Source organism: Carcharhinus amblyrhynchos, chromosome 3, assembly GCF_965287045.1.
Source record: "Carcharhinus amblyrhynchos chromosome 3, sCarAmb.v2.hapA, whole genome shotgun sequence".
NCBI classification, from domain to species: Eukaryota; Metazoa; Chordata; class Chondrichthyes; order Carcharhiniformes; family Carcharhinidae; genus Carcharhinus; species Carcharhinus amblyrhynchos.
In genome coordinates, this window is record NC_137326.1 from 1,929,889 (window position 1) to 1,951,161 (window position 21,273).

Below are 21,273 nucleotides of genomic sequence, written 5' to 3' on the forward strand. Positions count from 1 at the left end.
CCATTACAGAGACGTGGCTGCAGGGTGACAGGGACTGGGAGCTGAATGTCCAGGGGTATCAAGTGTTTAGGAAGGATAGGCGGGAGGAAAAAGGGGGGGGTGTAGCTCTGCTGATTAAGGATAGCATCAGGGTGGTAGCAAGGGATGATATTGGAGCCAAGGAGCAGAAAGTGGAATCGTTGTGGGTAGAGATTAGGAACAGCAAAGGGAGGAAGACGCTGGTGGGTGTCGTCTATAGGCCCCCGAATAATGATCTGGAGGTGGGGCGGGCTGTTAATGCGCAAATAAGTGCGGCGTGCAGGGATGGGATGGCCGTAGTTATGGGGGATTTCAATCTGCATATTGATTGGTCGACCCATGTTGGACGCGGTGGGCTCAAGGAGGAGTTCTTGGAATGCTGCCGGGATAGTTTCCTTGAACAGTGTGTGTTGGAGCTGACAAGGGAGCGAGCTATCTTGGATCTGGTGTTATGTAATGAGGCGGGTAGAATTAGGGACCTTGCGGTGAAGGATCCTCTTGGGGGGAGTGATCATTGTATGGTGGAGTTTCTGGTGCAGATGGAGGAGGAGAAAGTGGGTTCCCGGACACGCGTCCTTTGTTTGAACAGAGGGGAGTACGGTAGGGTGAGAGAAGAATTGGCGAATGTGGACTGGGGGGAGCACGTTGGAGGGAAGGTCTGCTGAGGAGCAGTGGAGGATCTTTAAGGAGATCTTTCTTGGTGCTCAGCAGAAATTTATTCCGATGGTCAAAAAGGACAGTAGGAGGAGAGGTAATAAGCCGTGGATAACGAAGGAGGTGAAGGAAAGTGTTAAATTAAAAGCGGAGGCGTTTAGAGTAGCTAAGAGTAGTGGGCGAGAAGAGGATTGGGAGAGGTTTAAATGTCAACAAAGATTGACAAAGAAGTTGATAAAGAAGGGTAGGAGAAACTATGAAGCTGGGCTAGCGCTTAATATAAAAAAGGATAGCAAGAGTTTTTATAAATATATAAAAAGAGGCTGGCTAGGGTGAACGTTGGTCCCTTAGAGGATGAGAAGGGGGTCTTAGTGGTAGGGGATGGGGATATGGCTGAGGTCTTAAATAACTTTTTTGTTTCTGTCTTCACGGAGGAGGACGTGAATAATTTGCTGGGTGTTAGAGATGGAAAGGTGGTAGGACTGGAGGGTCTCAATGACATTACTGTTACTAGAGAGGCGGTGCTCGACAGACTGGAGGGGCTGATTGTGGACAAGTCGCCAGGACCGGATGGAATGCATCCGAGGGTTCTGAAAGAAATGGCAGAGGTGATAGTGGATGCCTTGGTGGTTATTTTCCAGACGTCGCTGGATTCCGGGGAAGTGCCGGAAGATTGGAAAACGGCTAATGTTACGCCGTTGTTTAAGAAGGGTGCCAGGCAAAAGGCAGGGAATTATAGGCTGGTTAGTTTAACGTCGGTTGTAGGTAAAATGTTAGAATCCGTCATCAAGGAGGAAATAGCGAGGCATCTTGAGGGGAATTGCTTGATCGAGCAGACGCAGCACGGTTTCGTTAAAGGGAAGTCGTGTCTGACAAATTTACTGGAGTTCTATGAGGATGTGTCTAGGGCGGTGGATAGAGGAGAGCCGGTGGATGTGGTCTTTCTTGATTTTCAGAAGGCGTTTGACAAGGTACCTCATAAGAGGTTACTGCAGAAGGTCAGGGGACATGGAGTTGGGGGTAGGGTGTTAGCGTGGATAGAGGATTGGTTGTCAAATAGGAGGCAGAGAGTGGGGGTCAATGGGTGCTATTCAGATTGGCGGATGGTGACTAGTGGAGTGCCCCAGGGGTCGGTGCTGGGGCCTCAGCTATTTACCATTTATATAGATGATCTGGAGGAGGGAACCGAGTATATGGTGTCGAAATTTGCTGATGACACCAAGATTGGTGGAACGGCAAATTGTGCGGAGGGTGTGGAGAGTCTGCAGAAGGATCTAGATAGGCTGAGCGAATGGGCCAGGAACTGGCAAATGGAATTTAATGTTGGCAAGTGCGAGGTGGTCCACTTTGGTAGGAATAATGGTAGGAAGGATTATTACTTACGGGGCGAAAAACTGCAGCAGGCGACGGTGCAGAGGGACCTCGGGGTCCTTGTGCATGAGTCGCAAAAACCCAACTTGCAGGTGCAGCAGGTGGTCAGGAAAGCGAATGGGATGCTGGCCTTCATAGCGAGGGGGATTGAATATAAAAGTAGGGAGGTCTTGCTGCGGCTGTATAGGGCATTGGTGAGGCCGCAGCTGGAGTACTGTGTGCAGTTTTGGGCGCCGTACTTACGCAAGGATATTTTGGCCTTGGAGGGAGTGCAGAGGAGGTTTACTAGGCTGATGCCGGAGTTGAGGGGGTTGAGCTATGAGGAGAGGCTGAATAAACTAGGCTTGTACTCGTTAGAGTTTAGAAGAATGAGGGGAGATCTCATTGAGACGTATAAGATGATGAATGGGATGGATAGGATAGTGGAGAGACTCTTCCCGCTCAAAAAAGACAGTAGGACTAGGGGGCACAGCCTCAAGATAAGGGGGAGGCGGTTTAGAACGGAGTTGAGGAGGAACTTCTTCACTCAAAGGGTGGTGAATCTCTGGAATTCTCTGCCCGTTGAAGTGGTGGAGGCTGCCTCGCTAAATATTTTTAAGACGCGGGTTGATGGGTTTTTGATAAGAGAGGGGATTAAGGGTTATGGGGAGAGGGCGGGAAAGTGGAACTGAGCCATGACAGATCAGCCATGATCTTATTGAATGGCGGGGCAGGCTCGAAGGGCTAGATGGCCTACTCTTGCTCCTCTTTCTTATGTTCTTATGTTCTTAGATCTCATTGAGACGTATAAGATGATGAATGGGATGGATAGGATAGAGGTGGAGAGACTCTTCCTGCTCAGAAAGGATAGTAGGACTAGGGGGCACAGCCTCAAGATAAAGGGGGGGCAGTTTAGAACGGAGTTGAGGAGGAACTTCTTCACTCAAAGGGTGGTGAATCTCTGGAATTCTCTGCCCGTTGAAGTGGTGGAGGCTGCCTCGCTAAATATTTTTAAGACGCGGGTTGATGGGTTTTTGGTAAGAGAGGGGATTAAGGGTTATGGGGAGAGGGCGGGAATGTGGAACTGAGCCACGACAGATCAGCCATGATCTTATGGAATGGCGGGGCAGGCTCGAAGGGCTAGATGGCCTACTCTTGCTCCTCTTTCTTATGTTCTTATATGGAGGGATATGGACCAAATGTGGGTAATTGGGACTAGCTTAGGGATTTAAAAAAAGGGCAGCATGGACAGGTTGGACTGAAGGACCTGTTTCCATGCTGTAAACCTCTATGACTAGGATATTGATAAATTGTGTGAATAGGTCAAGCTGCAAATGGATTTTAATATAAATAAGTATGAGGTTATCCGTTTTAGATGAAAAAAGGACAGGTCCGTATATTTTTAGAAGGCATAAAGTTAAATTTAGTGGATGGCCAATAAGATTTGGGGTTCAGGTGCATAACTCTTTAAAATGCCACAGAGAGGTGCAGAATTTAGTCAAGCAGGCCAATGGACTGCTGGCCTTCATTTCTAAAGGGCTGCAGTAGAGCGATGCAGATGTTACGCTGCAGTTGAACAAAACCCTAGTTGGGCATCATTTAGAACACTGTGAGCAGTTAAGGCCACCACATCTTAGGATGGATGTTTTAGCCCTGGATGGAGTTCAGTGCAGGTTTCAAGAATGATACGTTGGCTTTAGAGGTTAAGTTACGAGGAGAGATTAGATAGATTAGGCCTTTATTCTCTTAAATTCAGAAAGTTGAGGGGTGATTTGATAGAAGTCTACAAAAGATTTTCAGGGAGAGACACCGGGGGTGTGGGGGCGGGGGGTGGGAGGCGGGTGGGGAGGATAAACTAGGTTCATGATCTAAAAATTAGGGTCTAGCCATTCAGGACAGATGTTAGAAATACTACACACAGAGAGTGGAGGAGGTTTGGAACTCTCTTCCTCAAATGCCAGTGGGTGCTAGTTCAATTGTTAGGTTTCAGTCTGAGATAGACACACTTTAATTGAGCGGAGATATCAAGGGATATAGGCCTAGGACAGGTAGATGGCGTTAGGCCACAGATCAGCCGTTCTTATGTTCCCATGAATCACAGATCGTGCTGAACATTGTGCAGTTATCAGTGAACATCCCCTCTTCTGATCTTATAATGGAAGGAAAATCATTGGTGAAGGAGCTGACAACAATTGAACCAGCATCCACTGCCATTTGTGGAAGACAGTTCCAAACCTCCTCCGCTCTCTGTATATATTGGGAGCACTGAAGAGAGGCAGCAATTTGCGAGAGGAGAGCTTGTGGGTGAGTAGAGCGATTTTTTTAAAGCTAACTTTTTACTAGTTTTTTTTCTTTAAATTTTATACCGGAAGCAGTTGCAAAGACACTCGGGTAGAGTTTTTTTTTAACCTTACTATAAATTAGAGCGGTGAGGAATCCCAATACTCTATATAGGTAGAGTATCCCAACCCTCCCTCCTCCTCTAACCTAAAAAAGAGAGAGAGAGAGAGAGAAGGGCTCTGACTGAGAGCAGGTAAGTTTGGTTTTGTTTCCGAGTGTGCTGTAAGGGCTTTGGCTCACAGGGCCAAAGAGATAAGGGTGAGGCAAAGTAAGTTATACGTTTTTTTTACTTTTTCCTCTGGCTTACTAAAAAGGGGCAAGTATGGGTGTGAAGCCAGTATGTTGTTGCCAGTGCAACATGTGGGAGGTCTTGGAGCTTGGTCCTGGTCCTGGTCTACCAGACATCCACACCTGTGCTCGGTATGTGGAGCTGCAGTCCCTACAGAACCAGGTTAAGGAGCTGCAAATGCAGCTCGAGGACCTTCGGCTCATTAGAGAGAGTGAGGAGATAATTGACAGGAGCTATCAGCAAGTAGTCACACCAGGGCAACAGGAAGAAGGCACGTGAGTAACTATTAGGAATGGGAAACCTCAGGTGATGGAGAACACGCCGGTGGATGTTCCCCTTCAAAATAAGTACTCCTGCCTGAGTACCGCTGGGGGGGACAGCTCATCCGAGGGAGGCAGCAGTGACCAGGTCTCTGGAGCTGAGCCAGTATGTCAAAAAAATTAAAAAAGAGAACAGAAAGGTAGTACTAATAGGGGACTCCAAAGTGAGGGGGGCAGACAGGTGTTTTTGTGGACGTAGATGTGAATTGCGGATGGTGGTTTGTCTCCCTGGAGCTGGGATCCGGGATGTCTCTGGGCGTGTCCCAGACATCCTGAAAGGGGAGGGTGAGGAACTGGAGGTTGTAGTGCATATAGGTACTGCTGACGTAGGCAGGAAGAGGGAGGCAGTCATGAAAAGGGACTATAGGGAACTGGGTAGGCAGCTGAGGAAGAGGAAAGCGAAGGTAGTAATCTCGGGATTGCTGCCTGTGCCACGGGAGAATGAGGGCAGGAATGGAATGAGGTTGAATGCGTGGCTGAGGGACTGGAGCAGGGGGCAGGGATTTCGGTTCCTAGATCATTGGGACCTCTTTAGGGGCAGGTGTGACCTGTACAGTAAAGACGGGTGGCACTTGAATCCCAGGGGGACTAATATCTTGGTGGGAAGACTGGCTAGGGCTACTGGGGGGACTTTAAACTAGAAAGGATGGGGGGAGGGAATAGTGATGGGGAGACTGGGACCGAGGTTAGCTCCCAGGTAGGGAAGGACTGCAGGCAGTATGAGAGGGAGGTTAGACAGGTGGTGGAGAAGGGAAATGTCCAGACTGAGGGGCTGGTGTATCTATTTTAACGCCAGGAGTGTAGTAAATAAGGTAGATGAGCTTAGGGTGTGGATTGCTGCTTGGGAATGTGATGTGGTGGCCATTACGGAGACTTGGCTGTCTCAGGGACAGGACTGGGTACTTCAGGTGCCAGGATTCAGATGCTTCAGGAAGGACAGGGAGGGAGGCAAAAGAGGTGGTGGAGTGGCACTGTTGATCAGGGACAGTGTCATGGCTGCAGAGAAGGAGGATGCCGTGATGGGACTGTCTTCAGAGTCTCTGTGGGTGGAAGTTAGGAACAGCAAAGGTCGATAACTTTGCTGGGTGTATTCTATAGGCCGCCCAATAGTGACAGGGAAGTTGAGGTGCAGATAGGGAAACAGATCCTAGAGAGATGTAGTAATAACAGAGTTGTCGTGATGGGAGACTTTAATTTCCCAAACATCGATTGGAATATCCCAAGGGTAAGGGGTTTGGATGGGGAGGAGTTTGTTAGGTGTGTTCAGGAAGGTTTACTGACACAGTACATGGATAAGCCTACAAGAGGAGAGGCTGTACTTGACCTGGTGCTGGGGAATGAACCAGGACAGGTGACGGATCTCTCGGTAGGACAGCATCTTGGGAATGGTGATCATAATTCTGTCTCCTTCACAATTGCATTGGAACGAGATAGGATCAGGCAGGCTAGGAAGGTGTTTGTCTGGAGTAAGGGGAAATACAAAGACGTCAGGCAGTTAATTGGGCAAATAAACTGGAAGGAGGCATTCTTGGGGAAAAGTACAGAAGGAAGGTGGCGGATATTCAAGGAATGTTTGTCTGGAGCTCTGCACGACAACATTCCGATGAGACAAGGAGGTTTTGGTAGGGCGCGGGAACCATGGTGCACGAAGGTTGTGGTGAACCTAGTCAGGAAGAAAAGGAAGGTGTACAAAAGGTTCAGGGAGCTAGGAGATGTTAAGGATCTTGAGGAGTATACGGCTTGTAGAAAGGAGCTTAAAAAGGAAATTAGGAGAGCCAGAAGGGGACATGAGAAGGCCTTGGCAGGTAAGATTAAGGAGAATCCCAAGGCCTTCTACAAATATGTGAAAAGTAAAAGGATGAGAAGAGAAGGGATAGGACCTGTAAAAGGTGAAGGGGGAAAGGTCTGTGTGGAACCAGAAGAAATGGCAGAGGTGCTTAATGAGTACTTTGCCTCAGTATTCATGGTGGAAACTGATCTGGGAGATTTTGCTACAGGTTTGCAGCAGATGGAAGATTGAGTTTGTGGATATTAAGGAAGAGGATGTGTTAGAACTTTTAAATTCTATCAAGATAGACAAGTCGCCGGGACCAGATGGGATGTATGGGATGTACCCCAGGTTACTGTGGGAGGTGAGGGAGGTGATTGCAGAGCCCCGGCGATGATCTTTGCGTCGTCGATGGAGACGGGAGAGGTTCCGGAGGATTGGAGGATTGCGGATGTAGTTCCTATTTTCAAGAAAGGGAACAGGGATAGCCCGGGAAATTACCGACCGGTGAGTCTGACCTCAGTGGTTGGTAAGCTGATGGAGAGGCTTCTGAGGGACAAGATTTATGAGCATTTGGGGAGGTTTAGCATGATCAGAAATAGTCAGCATGGTTTTGTCAAGGGCAGGTCGTGCCTTACGAGCCTAGTTGAGTTCTTCGAAAATGTGACTGAACACATTGACGAAGGAAGAGCAGTGGATGTGGTGTACATGGACTTCAGCAAGGCGTTTGATAAGGTCCCCCATGCAAGACTTCTTGAGAAGGTGAGAGGGCATGGGATCCAAGGGGCTTTGGCCTTGTGGATCCAGAACTGGCTTGCCTGCAGAAGGCAGAGAGTGGTTGTGGATGGGTCTTTTTCTGCATGGAGGTCGGTCACCAGTGGAGTGCCCCAGGGATCTGTTCTAGGACCCTTGCTGTTTGTCATTTTCATAAATGACCTGGATGAGGAAGTGGAGGGGTGGGTTAGTAAGTTCGCCGATGACACGAAGGTCGGTGGTGTTGTGGATGGTCTGGAAGGATGTCAGAAGTTGCAGCAGGACATAAATAGAATGCAAGACTGGGCGGAGAAGTGGCAGATGGACTTCAACGCGGATAAATGTGTAGTGGTCCATTTTGGCAGGACCAATGGGATGAACGAGTACACTATCAAGGGCAGGAGTCTTAGCAGTGTTGAAGAGCAGAAGGATCTTGGGGTCCGGGTCCACAGGACTCTTAAATCGGCCTCGCAGGTGGAGGATGTGGTCAAGAAGGCGTATGGTGTACTGGCCTTCATTAATCAAGGGATTGAGTTTAGGAATCGGGAGGTAATGCTGCAACTTTATAAGTCCCTTGTCAGGCCCCACTTGGAGTACTGTGCGCAGTTCTGGTCGCCTCACTATAGGAAGGATGTGGAAGCTATTGAAAGGGTGCAGAGGTGATTTACAAGGATGTTGCCTGGATTGGGAGGCATGCCTTATGAAGATAGGTTGAGGGAGCTGGGACTCTTCTCCCTGGAGAGGCGTAGCTTGAGAGGCGACCTGATAGAGGTTTATAAAATGTTGAGAGGAATAGATAGGGTGGATTCTCAGAGGTTATTTCCCCGGGTTGAAATGGTTGCTACGAGAGGACACAGATTTAAGGTGCAGGGAAGCAAGTACAGAGGAGATGTTAGGGGTAAGTTTTTCACTCAGAGGGTGGTGAGTGAATGGAATCGGCTGCCGTCAGTGGTGGTGGAGGCGAACTCATAAGGACATAAGAACATAAGAACATAAGAACATAAGAAATAGGAGCAGGAGTAGGCCATCTGGCCCTTCGAGCCTGCCCCGCCATTCAATAAGATCATGGCTGATCTGTCGTGGCTCAGTTCCACTTTCCCGCCCTCTCCCCATAACCCTTAATCCCCTCTCTTATCAAAAACCCATCAACCCGCTTCTTAAAAATATTTAGCGAGGCAGCCTCCACCACTTCAACGGGCAGAGAATTCCAGAGATTCACCACCCTTTGAGTGAAGAAGTTCCTCCTCAACTCCGTTCTGAACCGCCCCCCCTTTATCTTGAGGCTGTGCCCCCTAGTCCTACTGTCTTTTTTGAGCGGGAAGAGTCTTTCCACCTCTATCCTATCCATCCCATTCATCATCTTATACGTCTCAATGAGATCTCCCCTCATTCTTCTAAACTCTAACGAGTACAAGCCTAGTTTATTCAGCCTCTCCTCATAGCTCAACCCCCTCAACTCCGGTACTCGCTGGGGTCTTTTAAAAGACTTCTGGATGAGTATGTGGGATTTAATGGGATTGGGGGTTATAGATAGGTCTATGGATTCGTAGGTATTGATCTGATCGGCGCAACTTGTGGGCCAAAGGGCCTGTTTGTGCTGTAGTGTTCTATGTTCTATATAGAAGTAGGATCATAGAATCCTATAGTGCAGAAGGAGGCCTTATCCCCATAACCCCATAAATTTACCGTAGCTAGTCCCCCGACACTAAGGGGCAATTTAGCATGGCCAATCAACCTAACCTGCACATCTTTGGAGGTGTGGGAGGAAATCGGAGCACCCAGAGGAAACCCACACAGACACAGGGAGGAAGTGCAGACTCCACATAGACTGTGACCCGAGCCGGGAATCGAACCCGGATCCCTGGTGCTGTGAGGTAGCAGTGCTAACCACTATGCCACTATTTCATCCCACTTCTATGCTCTATTCTTTTCACAATTAATGCCAGAACTCCAATTGCCTTCCTTCTTATCTGCTGCACCTGCGTACTAACTTTCTACGATTCATGCCTGAGGACACCCACATCCCTCTGCACCAAAGCATTTTGAAATTTCTTTCCATTCAGATAATAAATCACCTTTTCATTCATCTGACCAAAATGGATGACCTCACACTTATCCATATTAAATTCCATCCGTCAAATGATGGCCCACTCACCTAACCTATCCATATCCATTAGTAAATTTCTCATTTCCTCATTGTAACTTGTTTCCACCTATTTTAGCAGCATCTGCAAACTTGGCTCTAGTGCCTTCTATACTTGTATTCAAGTGATTATTATAGATTGGGGACCCAAGGACCGAACCCTGTGGCATACCACGAGTTACATCTTGTCAACTTATAAAAGATCCATTTACCTTAACCTTTTGCCTTCTGTCAGTTAGCCAATCCTCTATCCAAGCTACTAAATTACCCCAACTCCACATGATCCTACCTTGTGTTTTAACCTTGTGCGCAGCACTTTATCAGACAACTTCGTGAAATCCAGATATAAGAAACATAAGAACATAAGAACATAAGAAATAGGAGCAGGAGTAGGCCATCTAGCCCTTCGAGCCTGCCCCGCCATTCAATAAGATCATGGCTGATCTGTTGTGGCTCAGTTCCACTTTCCCGCCCTCTCCCCATAACCCTTAATCCCCTCTCTTATCAAGAACCCATCAACCCGCTTCTTAAAAATATTTAGCGAGGCAGCCTCCACCACTTCAACGGGCAGAGAATTCCAGAGATTCACCACCCTTTGAGTGAAGAAGTTCCTCCTCAACTCTGTTCTAAACCGCCTCCCCTTTATCTTGAGGCTGTGCCCCCTAGTCCTACTGTCTTTTTTGAGCGGCAAGAGTCTCTCCACCTCTATCCTATCCATCCCATTCATCATCTTATACGTCTCAATGAGATCTCCCCTCATTCTTCTAAACTCTAACGAGTACAAGCCTAGTTTATTCAGCCTCTCCTCATAGCTCAATCCCCTCAACTCCGGTATCAGCCTAGTAAACCTCCTCTGCACTCCCTCCAGGGCCAAAATATCCTTGCGCAGGTGCGGCGCCCAAAACTGCACACAGTACTCCAGCTGCGGCCTCACCAATGCCCTATACAGCTGCAGCAAGACCTCCCTACTTTTATATTCAATCCCCCTCGCTATGAAGGCCAGCATCCCATTCGCCTTCCTGACCACCTGCTGCACCTGCAAGCTGGGTTTTTGCGACTCATGCACAAGGACCCCGAGGTCCCTCTGCACCGTCGCCTGCTGCAGTTTTTCGCCACGTAAGTAATAGTCCTTCCTACCATTCTTCCTACCAAAGTGGACCACCTCACACTTGCCAACATTAAATTCCATTTGCCATTTCCTGGCCCATTCGCCCAGCCTATCTAGATCCTTCTGCAGACTCTCCACACCCTCCGCACAATTTGCCTTTCCCCCAATCTTGGTGTCATCAGCAAATTTCGACACCCTGCACTCGGTTCCCTCCTCCAGATCATCTATATAAATGGTAAATAGCTGAGGCCCCAGCACCGACCCCTGGGGCACCCCACTAGTCACCAACCGCCAATCCGAATAGCACCCATTGACCCCCACTCTCTGCCTCCTATTTGACAACCAATCCTCTATCCACGCTAACACCCTACCCCCAACTCCATGTCCCCTGACCTTCTGCAATAACCTCTTGTGAGGTACCTTGTCAAATGCCTTCTGAAAATCCAGAAAGACCACATCCACCGGCTCTCCTCTATCCACTGCCCTAGACACATCCTCATAGAACTCCAGTAAATTTGTCAGACACGACTTCCCTTTAATGAAACCGTGTTGCGTCCGCCCTATCAAGCAATTCCCTTCAAGATGCCTCGCAATTTCCTCCTTAATGACGGATTCTAACATTTTACCTACCACAGACGTTAAACTAACCGGCCTATCTACATCTACAGGCTCCCCATTATCCATTTTAATTCAAAGAACTCTAGTGAATTTGCTAAATATGGTTGACCCTTCAGAAATCCATGCTGACTCTGATGGATTGCGTTTTGACTTTCTAAATGTCCTGTTACTGCTTACTTAACAAGGGATTCCAACAATTTCCCAACAACAGACATTAAACTGACTGGTCCCACTTTTGTTTCTTTGGTTCACTTTATTTGCCACAATACAAATCCTCCCCTCCCCCACAGGGACGTCTATCACTTGTCCTTTTTCTCTCACTGAGCACTGACCTTTTGTTCTGCTACAAGCACATTCTCTCTGCCCGTTGAAGTGGTGGAGGCTACCTCGCTAAATATTTTTAAGACGCGGGTTGATGGGTTTTTGATAAGAGAGGGGATTAAGGGTTATGGGGAGAGGGCGGGAATGTGGAACTGAGCCACGACAGATCAGCCATGATCTTATTGAATGGCGGGGCAGGCTCGAAGGGCTAGATGGCCTACTCCTGCTCCTATTTCTTATGTTCTTATGTTCTTATGATGTCTTTCTGCCACTCTCAGCACCTTCTTTAGTCTTTAATACTGCCATTAACGCACCTTTTGTCTCGTGTCCATGACATTTTTGTCAACCTCTCCTTCGCTCCCACCTATCCCTGACCTTCTATTCTGCTCCACCTTCTCCACCCCCTCTCCAACTCTATAATCGCTCATATTTTCCTGCCTCTTCAGTTCTGTGTAAGAATCATATGGATTTGAAATGTCAGCCCTGTTTCTCTCTCCCGAGATGTTGCCAGAATATAGAGTCATAGAGGGCATGAAGACAGGCCCTTTGGCCCAACTTGTCCATATCGCCCTTTTTTTAAACTCCTAAACTAATCCCAAATGCCTGCATGTGGCCCATATCCTTCCATACTCATCTTATCTGTGCTTCACAGCTCCAGGGACCTGGGTTTGATTCCCGACTTGGGTCACTGTCTGTGTGGAGTTTGCACATTCTCCTCGTGTCTGCATGGGTTTCCTCCAGGTGCTCCAGTTTCCTCCCACAGTCCAAAGATGTACGGGTTAGGTTGATTGGCCATGCTAAAATTACCCCTTAGTGTCCTGAGTTGTGTAGGTTAGAGGGATTAGCGGGTAAATGTGTAGGGATATGGGGGGGTAGGGCCTGGGTGGGATTGTGGTTGGTGCAGACTCGATGGGCCGAAGGGCCTGTTTCTGCACTGTAGAGTTCTATGTTCTATGTTCTATCTAAATGCCTTTTAAAAGACAAAATTGTACCCCCTCTACTACTACTTCAGTGTGAAAAAATTGCCCCTCTGGACACTTTTGTATTTCTCCCCTCTCACCTTAAACCTATGGCCTTTAATTTTAGACTCCCCTACCTTTGGGAAAAGATATTGACTATCTACCTTGTCTGTGCCCCTCATTATTTTATTAGGTTACCCCTCAGCCTCCACACTCCAGAGAAAAAAGTCCCAGTCTATTCAGCCTATCCTTATAACTCAAACCATCAAGTCCCAGTACCATCCTAGTAAATTTCTTCTGCACTCTTCCTAGTTTAATAATATCCTTTCTATAAAAGGGTGACCAGAACTGCACACAGTTTTCCAACTGTGGCCTTACCAATGTCTTGTACAACTTCAACAAGACGCCCTGTATTCAATGTTCTGACTCATGAAACCAAGCATGCCGAATGCCTTCTTCACCACTCTGTCCACCTGTGACTCCACTTTCAAGGAGCTCTGAACATGTACCTCTAGATTTCTTTGTTTTTGACTCTCCCCAACACCCTACCATTAACTGAGTAAGTCCTGCCCTGGTTCAGTCTACCAAAATGCAGCACCTCTCATTTGTCTAAATTAAACTCCATCTGCCATTTGTCAGCCTACTGGCCCAATTGATCAAAATCCCATTGCAATTGAAGATTACTTTCTTCACTGTCCACTATGCCACCAATTTTGGTGTAATCTGCTAACTTACTAACCATGCCTCCTATATTCTCATCCAAATCGTTAAGATAAATAACAGTGGGCCCAGCACTGATCCCTGAGGCACACCACTGGTCACAAGCCTCCAGTTTGAAAAACAACTCTCTACAACCAGCTTCTATCAAGAAGCCAATTTTATATCCATTTAGATACCTCACCCTGGATCCCGTGAGATTTAACTTTACGCAACAACCTACCATGCGGAACCTTGTCAAAGACCTTGCTAATGTCCATGTAGACAACATCAACTGCACTACCCTCATCTACCTTCTTGGTTACCTCTTCAAAAAACTCAGTCAACTTTATGAGACATGATTTTCCACTCACAAAGCCATGCTGACTGTCCCTAATCAGTCCTTGCATCTCTAAATGCCTGTAGATCCTGTCTCTCAAAATACCTTCCAACAATTTGCCCCCCACAGATGTGAGGCTCACTGGCCTGTAGTTCCCAGGCTTTTCCCTGCAGCCCTTTTTAAACAAAGGCACAACATTTGCCATTCTTCAATCTTCAGGCACCTCACCCGTGACTATCGATGATTCAAATATCTTGGCTAAGGGACTCGCAATTTCCTCTCTGGTCTCCCAAGTTTTTCTAACATCTCTCCTGAGCAACTCAAACCTAACTTTTAGATTATGGCCCTTGGTTCTAACCCTTCAACCAGTGGAAACAGTTTATTCTTTCCTCCCCCACTGTCCTTCCCTGAACATCTTTTTAGACTTCTATCAGATCACCCTCAACCTTCTGAATTCAAGAGAATAAAGGCCTCATTTTCCTAGGATATTGAATGGCGGGGCGGGCTCGAGGGGCTGGATGGCCTGCTCCTGCTCCTATTTCTTATGTCCTGGAACTGAGATGACCTCCAACAACTACAACCACCTATCTTTATGCTAGGAGTGAGTCCAACGGTTGGATAATTTTCCCGAATCCCATTGCTGGGCTTGGAGAAATTAATTCTGCCATTGATCTTGTTCTGTCTCTGTCCTCACTTAGCTTACTGGAGATATTTCCATAGCTCCTCACCTGCAGATAACCGCAACATTTCCAGCTGCCACACATCAGCCTCACTGCCTTCCCTGCCAGCTTCTAAACTGAGGTCTGAATATTAAAATAAAAACAGCTAGATGGATCACTTTGTCCCCTGGATTGGCAATATTCCTCCATGTTTGCTTTAAACTGGTCAGGTCTCAGTGACATTGTTCCCTTTCTCCGCTGATGCAGTTTCCCCACTGTTAAGCCCCTTCAATACTCACGAACACAGACTCTGGGGTCCCGAATGTCTCTGGATGGGTCCTGGTAATAAAAGGGTTTGCACATCTCGCAGTTCCTTCCCATCGTATTGTGGTGGCAATCATCGCACACCCCTCCACTCACGTTACCTGTGGCTAGGTACACTGCCATATCGAAGTGACACCTCCAAGAGTGATTGTTACAGTTACACCCTGGAAACAAAGAAGGTTGGTTAAAGATTAGAAAATTCCAGCCTGGGATATCACACCTCATCACGTTTCTCAGAAATCTGAAAAACTCTTCACGAGCTCTGCATTCATCTGTTAAAAATCAGCTGGTCCTTATTTATAAAAGACATCAGCTGAATAACGAGAGGACATTTCCACCATGGGACAACCTTAACAACATACAATGTTTCTGATTTTAATCTTCTTCTCTACTCCCACCACCCCAGGTCTGATAGAAAAATAGGCACAGACAGGGGTCAGTCACAATGGAGTGGGGGCAACGAGAGTGTCAATTTCGCATGAATTACACTCATATCTACTCACATCAAGTAACTCCTAATGTAGAAGCGTAGCAGATAGGAACAGGAGGAGACCATTCAGCCCTTCGAGCCTGCTCCGCCATTCATTACCTTCATGGCTGATTGTTCAATTCAATAACCTAATCCTGTTTGCTCCCTATAACCTTTGATCCCATGTGCCCCAAGTGCTATATCCAGCTGCCTCTTGAATACATTCAATATTTTGACATCAACTACTTCCTGTGGTAATGAATTCCACAGGCTCACCACTCTGTAGGTGTAGAAATGTCTCCTCACCTCTGTCCTAAATGGTCTACCCTGAATCCTCAGACTGTGACCCCCTGGTTCTGGACTCCCCCCACCATCGGGAACGTCCTCTCTGCATCTCCCCTGTCGAGTCCTGTTAGAATTTTATAAGTCTCTATGAGATTCCCCCCTCATTCATCTGAACTCCAGTGAAAACAATCTTAACCTAGTCAATCTCTCCTCACACATCAGTCCCACCATCCCCGGAATCAGCCTGATAAACCTTTGCTGAACTCCCTCCAGAGCAAGAATATCCATCCTCAGAAAAGGAGAACAAAACTGCACACAATACTCCAGGTGTGGCCTCACCAAGGCCTTGTATAATTGCAACATCACATCCCTGCCCCTGGACATCTTGGTGAATGCTGGAGACCTATGTCAGAAAGGGTTAATGAGGGATGTTGTGACAAACACGACGGAATTAGTTAAGTGATCAGTCTGAGTGATATTACTGTGCAGTTGGTTTAATTGTGTGAAACATTATCTTTAATCTCAAGAAAGATAATCATGTAGTTTATCATCTTTTAAAACCGTAACACCAGTGTCTGGGACAAATAGCATTGGAAAAGTTAACAATTCTTAAGGTTGACAAATCCACAGATCTAATGGATTACATCTTATGATTTTAAAAGAAGTAATTACTGAGAGGCACTGGTTTTGATCTTCCAGAATTTCCTCGATTCTGGAAAAGTCCCAATGGATTGGAATACAGCAATCACGATGGCCCAAATTTTGGCAGAGTACTGGAGATGTGGTGGACCTACCAAAATGGCATGTAGGACCCTTATTCCTGCCCCCATTTCCAACAAATACCATTTTCCCAGTACGGGAAAAGGGCTGGGATATGAGTTATGCAAGAGGGAAAGCCAAACTCAGCAGGGCCATTTGAACGTAACACTAAGTGCAAAATACCCTATTTTCATTGTAGCAAGAGCCTTAACCAAAAGTGTGGGAGTTGAAAGGTGTCCTGTTGAAAGGTGAATAAGGTCTGTTGAACTGTCAAGTTGTGTAGTTATTTAAAGCCCCAGCCCTTTAAAAAAAGCAGCCTGACTCTGTCAGTAAGGGGTAAAGAAATCTCTGATTGATCTCTTGCTGCAATAACACACAATTAAATGTGTGATGGAATTCAGGAGAAAAGCCCCAAGTCTGCAAATAGGACATCGGATCAAGGTTTATAGAGCTAAGCGTGGGAAGGGAGGATTGATATAGAAGATCCACATGGTCATATCAGTTGCTGGAATAGAACATAGAACATATGTTCCATGTTCTATGATATAGAAGATCCACATGGTCATATCAGTTGCTGGAATAGGCTTGAAAGATCAAATTGTCCTACTCCTGCTTGCATTTCTTATATTCTTTTTTAAAATAGTTAGCAAAATAGTCAGTGTGGAAAAAAAGAGAAGTTCCACCAAACAGCAGCCAAAACTTTCCAGCTGTTTTTGCCAGCGGGATCTTCCAGTCTGGCTGACTGCAACCCATCACCACCAGGGAAAGTGTGAACATTGGGAAGACCCATTGACACCGGTGAGACTGAAAGATCCTGCTACTGGCCAATGGCAGGCCACCTCTAACACTGTAAAACATGTCACACCGGGGCGGAGGCGGTAGGGGTGGAGGCGGTGTGGAATTCCATCCAGAGAGTTGTTCAGATTGGGACTGTCTTACTTAAAGGATGATAGAATTAGATTCCATGGGAACTTTCAAACGACATTTTGGGCATGGACTTGAAGAGCATTTGTTAATGGAATTATGGTGAAAAAGTTGGGACACAAAACTAAATTGGACAGATCTTTCAAAGATGGATTGAATGGCCTCTTTCTGTGCTGCATGATTTAATGAAATCTCTAATGCTGGATCTTAGAGTTTAGAGAACTTGGTCATTTGTATCAGAATAACAGAAGTAGCAGAAGGAGAACTCCTGCTGACCCCAGCTGGAAAAAAAATTCGGCTTAGCACTTGCTAATATACAGTTCTTGATATAAACAGCAACTGCAGGCAGGCTAGAGAGCAAACCCTGGGGAAATCTCTCATTGTGAGTCATGTTGACTTCACTCCACCCAGAACTATACGTGCCTGAAAGACTGGGGAGAAGCCATGAGAACGAGCTTTTTAAAGAATAAACAAGTTTCAGGAACAGAAAAAGGCCATTACCACCCACTAATCTGTCATCTTTGAGAAATCTCTGTTCTGCCTACCTACATTCTCCTGATAGAAAGACTGGAATCTTAAGGCACAGAAGCAGCCAATAGAAAAAGAGCCATTCAGCCACATTTAAAAAAATTCTTCATGAAATGTGAGCATCACTGGCAAGCCAAATCTGAATTGCCCTTGAAGGGAATGGCTTGCTTGGCCACTTCAGAGAGCAGTTACGAGTCAACCACACTGCTGAGAGCCTGGAGTCACATGTAGGTCAGACCAGGTTAGGATGGCAGATTTCTTTCTCTAAAGGACATGAGCTGTTAGAAGGAAGAACTATGTCAAAGCAATGGGAGGCATTCGAAGGTGAAATTCTACATGCACAATGTAGACATATACCCATAAAGATAAAGGATGGCACTGTCAAATCTAGAGTCCTTGGCTATCCAGAAGCACAGTAAGAAGTCTCACAACACCAGGTTAAAATCCAACAGTTTATTTGGTAGCAAACACCACTAGCTTTAGGAACGCTGCTCCTACATAAATATATAAAAAGGAAGAGGCTGGCTAGGGTGAACGTTGGTCCCTTGGAGGATGAGAAGGGGGACTTAGTGGTAGGGGATTGGGATATGGCTGAGGTCTTGAATAACTTTTTTGTTTCGGTCTTCACGGAGGAGGACGTGAATAATTTGCTGGGTGTTAGCGATGGAAAGGTGGTAGGACTGGAGGGTCTCGATGACATTACTGTTACTAGAGAGGTGGTGCTCGACAGACTGGAGGGGGCTGATTGTGGACAAGTCGCCAGGACCGGATGGAATGCATCCGAGGGTTCTGAAAGAAATGGCAGAGGTGATAGTGGATGCCTTGGTGGTTATTTTCCAGACGTTGCTGGATTCCGGGGAAGTGCCGGAAGTTTGGAAAACGGCAAATGTTACGCCGTTGTTTAAGAAGGGTGCCAAGCAAAAGGCAGGGAATTATAGGCCGGTTAGTTTAACGTCTGTTGTAGGTAAAATGTTAGAATCCGTCATCAAGGAGGAAATAGCGAGGCGTCTTGAGGGGAATTGCTTGATAGAGCAGACGCAGCACGGTTTCGTTAAAGGGAAGTCGTGTCTGACAAATTTACTGGAGTTCTATGAGGATGTGTCTAGGGCGGTGGATAGAGGAGAGCCGGTGGATGTGGTCTTTCTGGATTTTCAGAAGGCGTTTGACAAGGTACCTCACAAGAGGTTATTGCAGAAGGTCAGGGGACATGGAGTTGGGGGTAGGGTGTTAGCGTGGATAGAGGATTGGTTGTCAAATAGGAGGCAGAGAGTGGGGGTCAATGGGTGCTATTTGGATTGGCGGATGGTGACTAGTGGAGTGCCCCAGGGGTCGGTGCTGGGGCCTCAGCTATTTACCATTTATATAGATGATCTGGAGGAGGGAACCGAGTGTATGGTGTCAAAATTTGCTGATGACACCAAGATTGGTGGAACGGCAAATTGTGCGGAGGGTGTGGAGAGTCTACAGAAGGATCTAGATAGGCTGGGCAAATGGGCCAGGAACTGGCAAATGGAATTTAATGTTGGCAAGTGCGAGGTGGTCCACTTTGGTAGGAATAATGGTAGGAAGGAATATTACTTACGTGGAGAAAAACTGCAGCAGGCGACGATGCAGAGGGACCTCGGGGTCCTTGTGCATGAGTCGCAAAAACCCAGCTTGCAGGTGCAGCAGGTGGTCAGGAAGGCGAATGGGATGCTGGCCTTCATAGCGAGGGGGACTGAATATAAAAGTAGGGAGGTCTTGCTGCGGCTGTTTAGGGCATTGGTGAGGCCGCAGCTGGAGTACTGTGTGCAGTTTTGGGCGCCGTACTTACGCAAGGATATTTTGGCCTTGGAGGGAGTGCAGAGGAGGTTTACTAGGCTGATGCCGGAGTTGAGGGGGTTGAGCTATGAGGAGAGGCTGAATAAACTAGGCTTGTACTCGTTAGAGTTTAGAAGAATGAGGGGAGATCTCATTGAGACGTATAAGATGATGAATGGGATGGATAGGATAGAGGTGGAGAGACTCTTCCCGCTCAGAAAGGACAGTAGGACTAGAGGGCACAGCCTCAAGATAAAGGGGAGGCGGTTTAGAACGGAGTTGAGGAGGAACTTCTTCACTCAAAGGGTGGTGAATCTCTGGAATTCTCTGCCCGTTGAAGTGGTGGAGGCTATCTCGCTAAATATTTTTAAGACGCGGGTTGATGGGTTTTTGATAAGAGAGGGGATTAAGGGTTATGGGGAGAGAGCGGGAATGTGACACTGAGCCACGACAGATCAGCCATGATCTTATTGAATGGCGGGGCAGGCTCGAAGGGCTAGATGGCCTACTCCTGCTCCTATTTCTTATGTTCTTATGTTCATCAGGTAAGTGAGAGTTCTGTTCACAAATAGAGCATATATAGACACAAACTGAATTTACAGAATAATGATTAGAATGCGAGTCTTTACAGCTAATCAAGTCTAAAAGATACAGACAATGTGAGTGGAGAGAGCGTTAAGCACAGGTTAAACAGATGTGTATTGTCTCCAGACAGGACAGTTAGTGAGATTTTACAAGTCCAGGCAAGTCGTGGGCGTTATAGATAGTGTGACATGAACTCAAGATCCCGGTTGAGACTGTCCTCACGTGTGCGGAATTTGGCTATTAGTCTCTGTTCAGCGACTCTGCACTGTCGTTTGTCGTGAAGGCCATTTTGGAGAATGCTTACTGGAAGATCAGAGGTCGTATGCCTGTGACCGCTGAAGTGTTCCTCAACAGGAAGAGAACAGTCTTGCCTGGTGATTGTCAAGCGATGTTCATTCATCCGTTGTCATAACGTCTGCGTGGTCTCCCCAGTGTACCATGTCTAGGGACATCCTTTCCTGCAGCGTATCAGGTAGACAACATTGTCACTTGACCATGCAGACGCTACGACAGTGGATGAATGAATACCGCTCGACAATCACCAGGCAAGACTGTTCTCTTCCTGTTGGGGAACACTTCAGCGGTCACGGGCATTCGGCCTCTGATCTTCGGGTAAGCATAAGCCAAGATGGCGCAGAGTTGCTGAGCAGAGACTGATAGCCAAGTTCCACACACGAGGACGGCCTCAACCGGGATCTTGGGTTCATCTCACACTATCTGTAACTCCCACAACTTGCCTGGACTTGCAAAATCTCACTAACTGTCCTGTCTGGAGACAATACACATCTCTTTAATCTGTGCTTAATGATCTCTCCACTCACATTGCCTGTACCTTTAAGACTTGATTAGCTGTAAGGATTCGCATTCCAATCATTATTCTGTAAATTGAGTTTGTGTCTTTATATGCCCTATTTGTGAACAGAACTCTCACTCACCTGACAAAGAATGAAGTGCTCCGGAAGCTAGTGACGTTTGCTACAAATAAACCTGTTGGACTTTAACCTGGTGCCGTGAGACTTATTATTGTGTTTACCTCAGTCCAATGCCGGCATCTCCGCATCATGACTATCCAGAAGCATACAGGCCAAGATAAAGCAAAAAAAGAAAGTTTATGACAGTCATAATAAGCTTAATACTGCAGAGAGTCTAGAAGAGTGTAGAAAGTACAGGGATGAAGTAGGAAATGAGGAAAGCAAAGAGAGGTTACAAAAAAAATTGGCAGGTAGAATTAAAGAAAATTCGAAGATGTTTTACCAATACATT

General features: G+C 46.8%; 1 protein-coding gene across 2 annotated transcripts in view; it reads right to left on the reverse strand.

Annotated features, from left to right (window-relative positions):
- The window catches only part of lamb2 (laminin, beta 2 (laminin S)), a 149,606-nt gene that overhangs the window by 85,785 nt on the left and 42,548 nt on the right, over nucleotides 1-21,273 (reverse strand). For both annotated transcript variants that reach the window (XM_080218605.1, XM_080218604.1), the window contains exon 9: nucleotides 14,636-14,824. In XM_080218605.1, coding sequence (XP_080074731.1) covers nucleotides 14,636-14,824 — 189 coding nt within the window. The remainder of the gene's footprint in view (nucleotides 1-14,635; nucleotides 14,825-21,273) is intronic.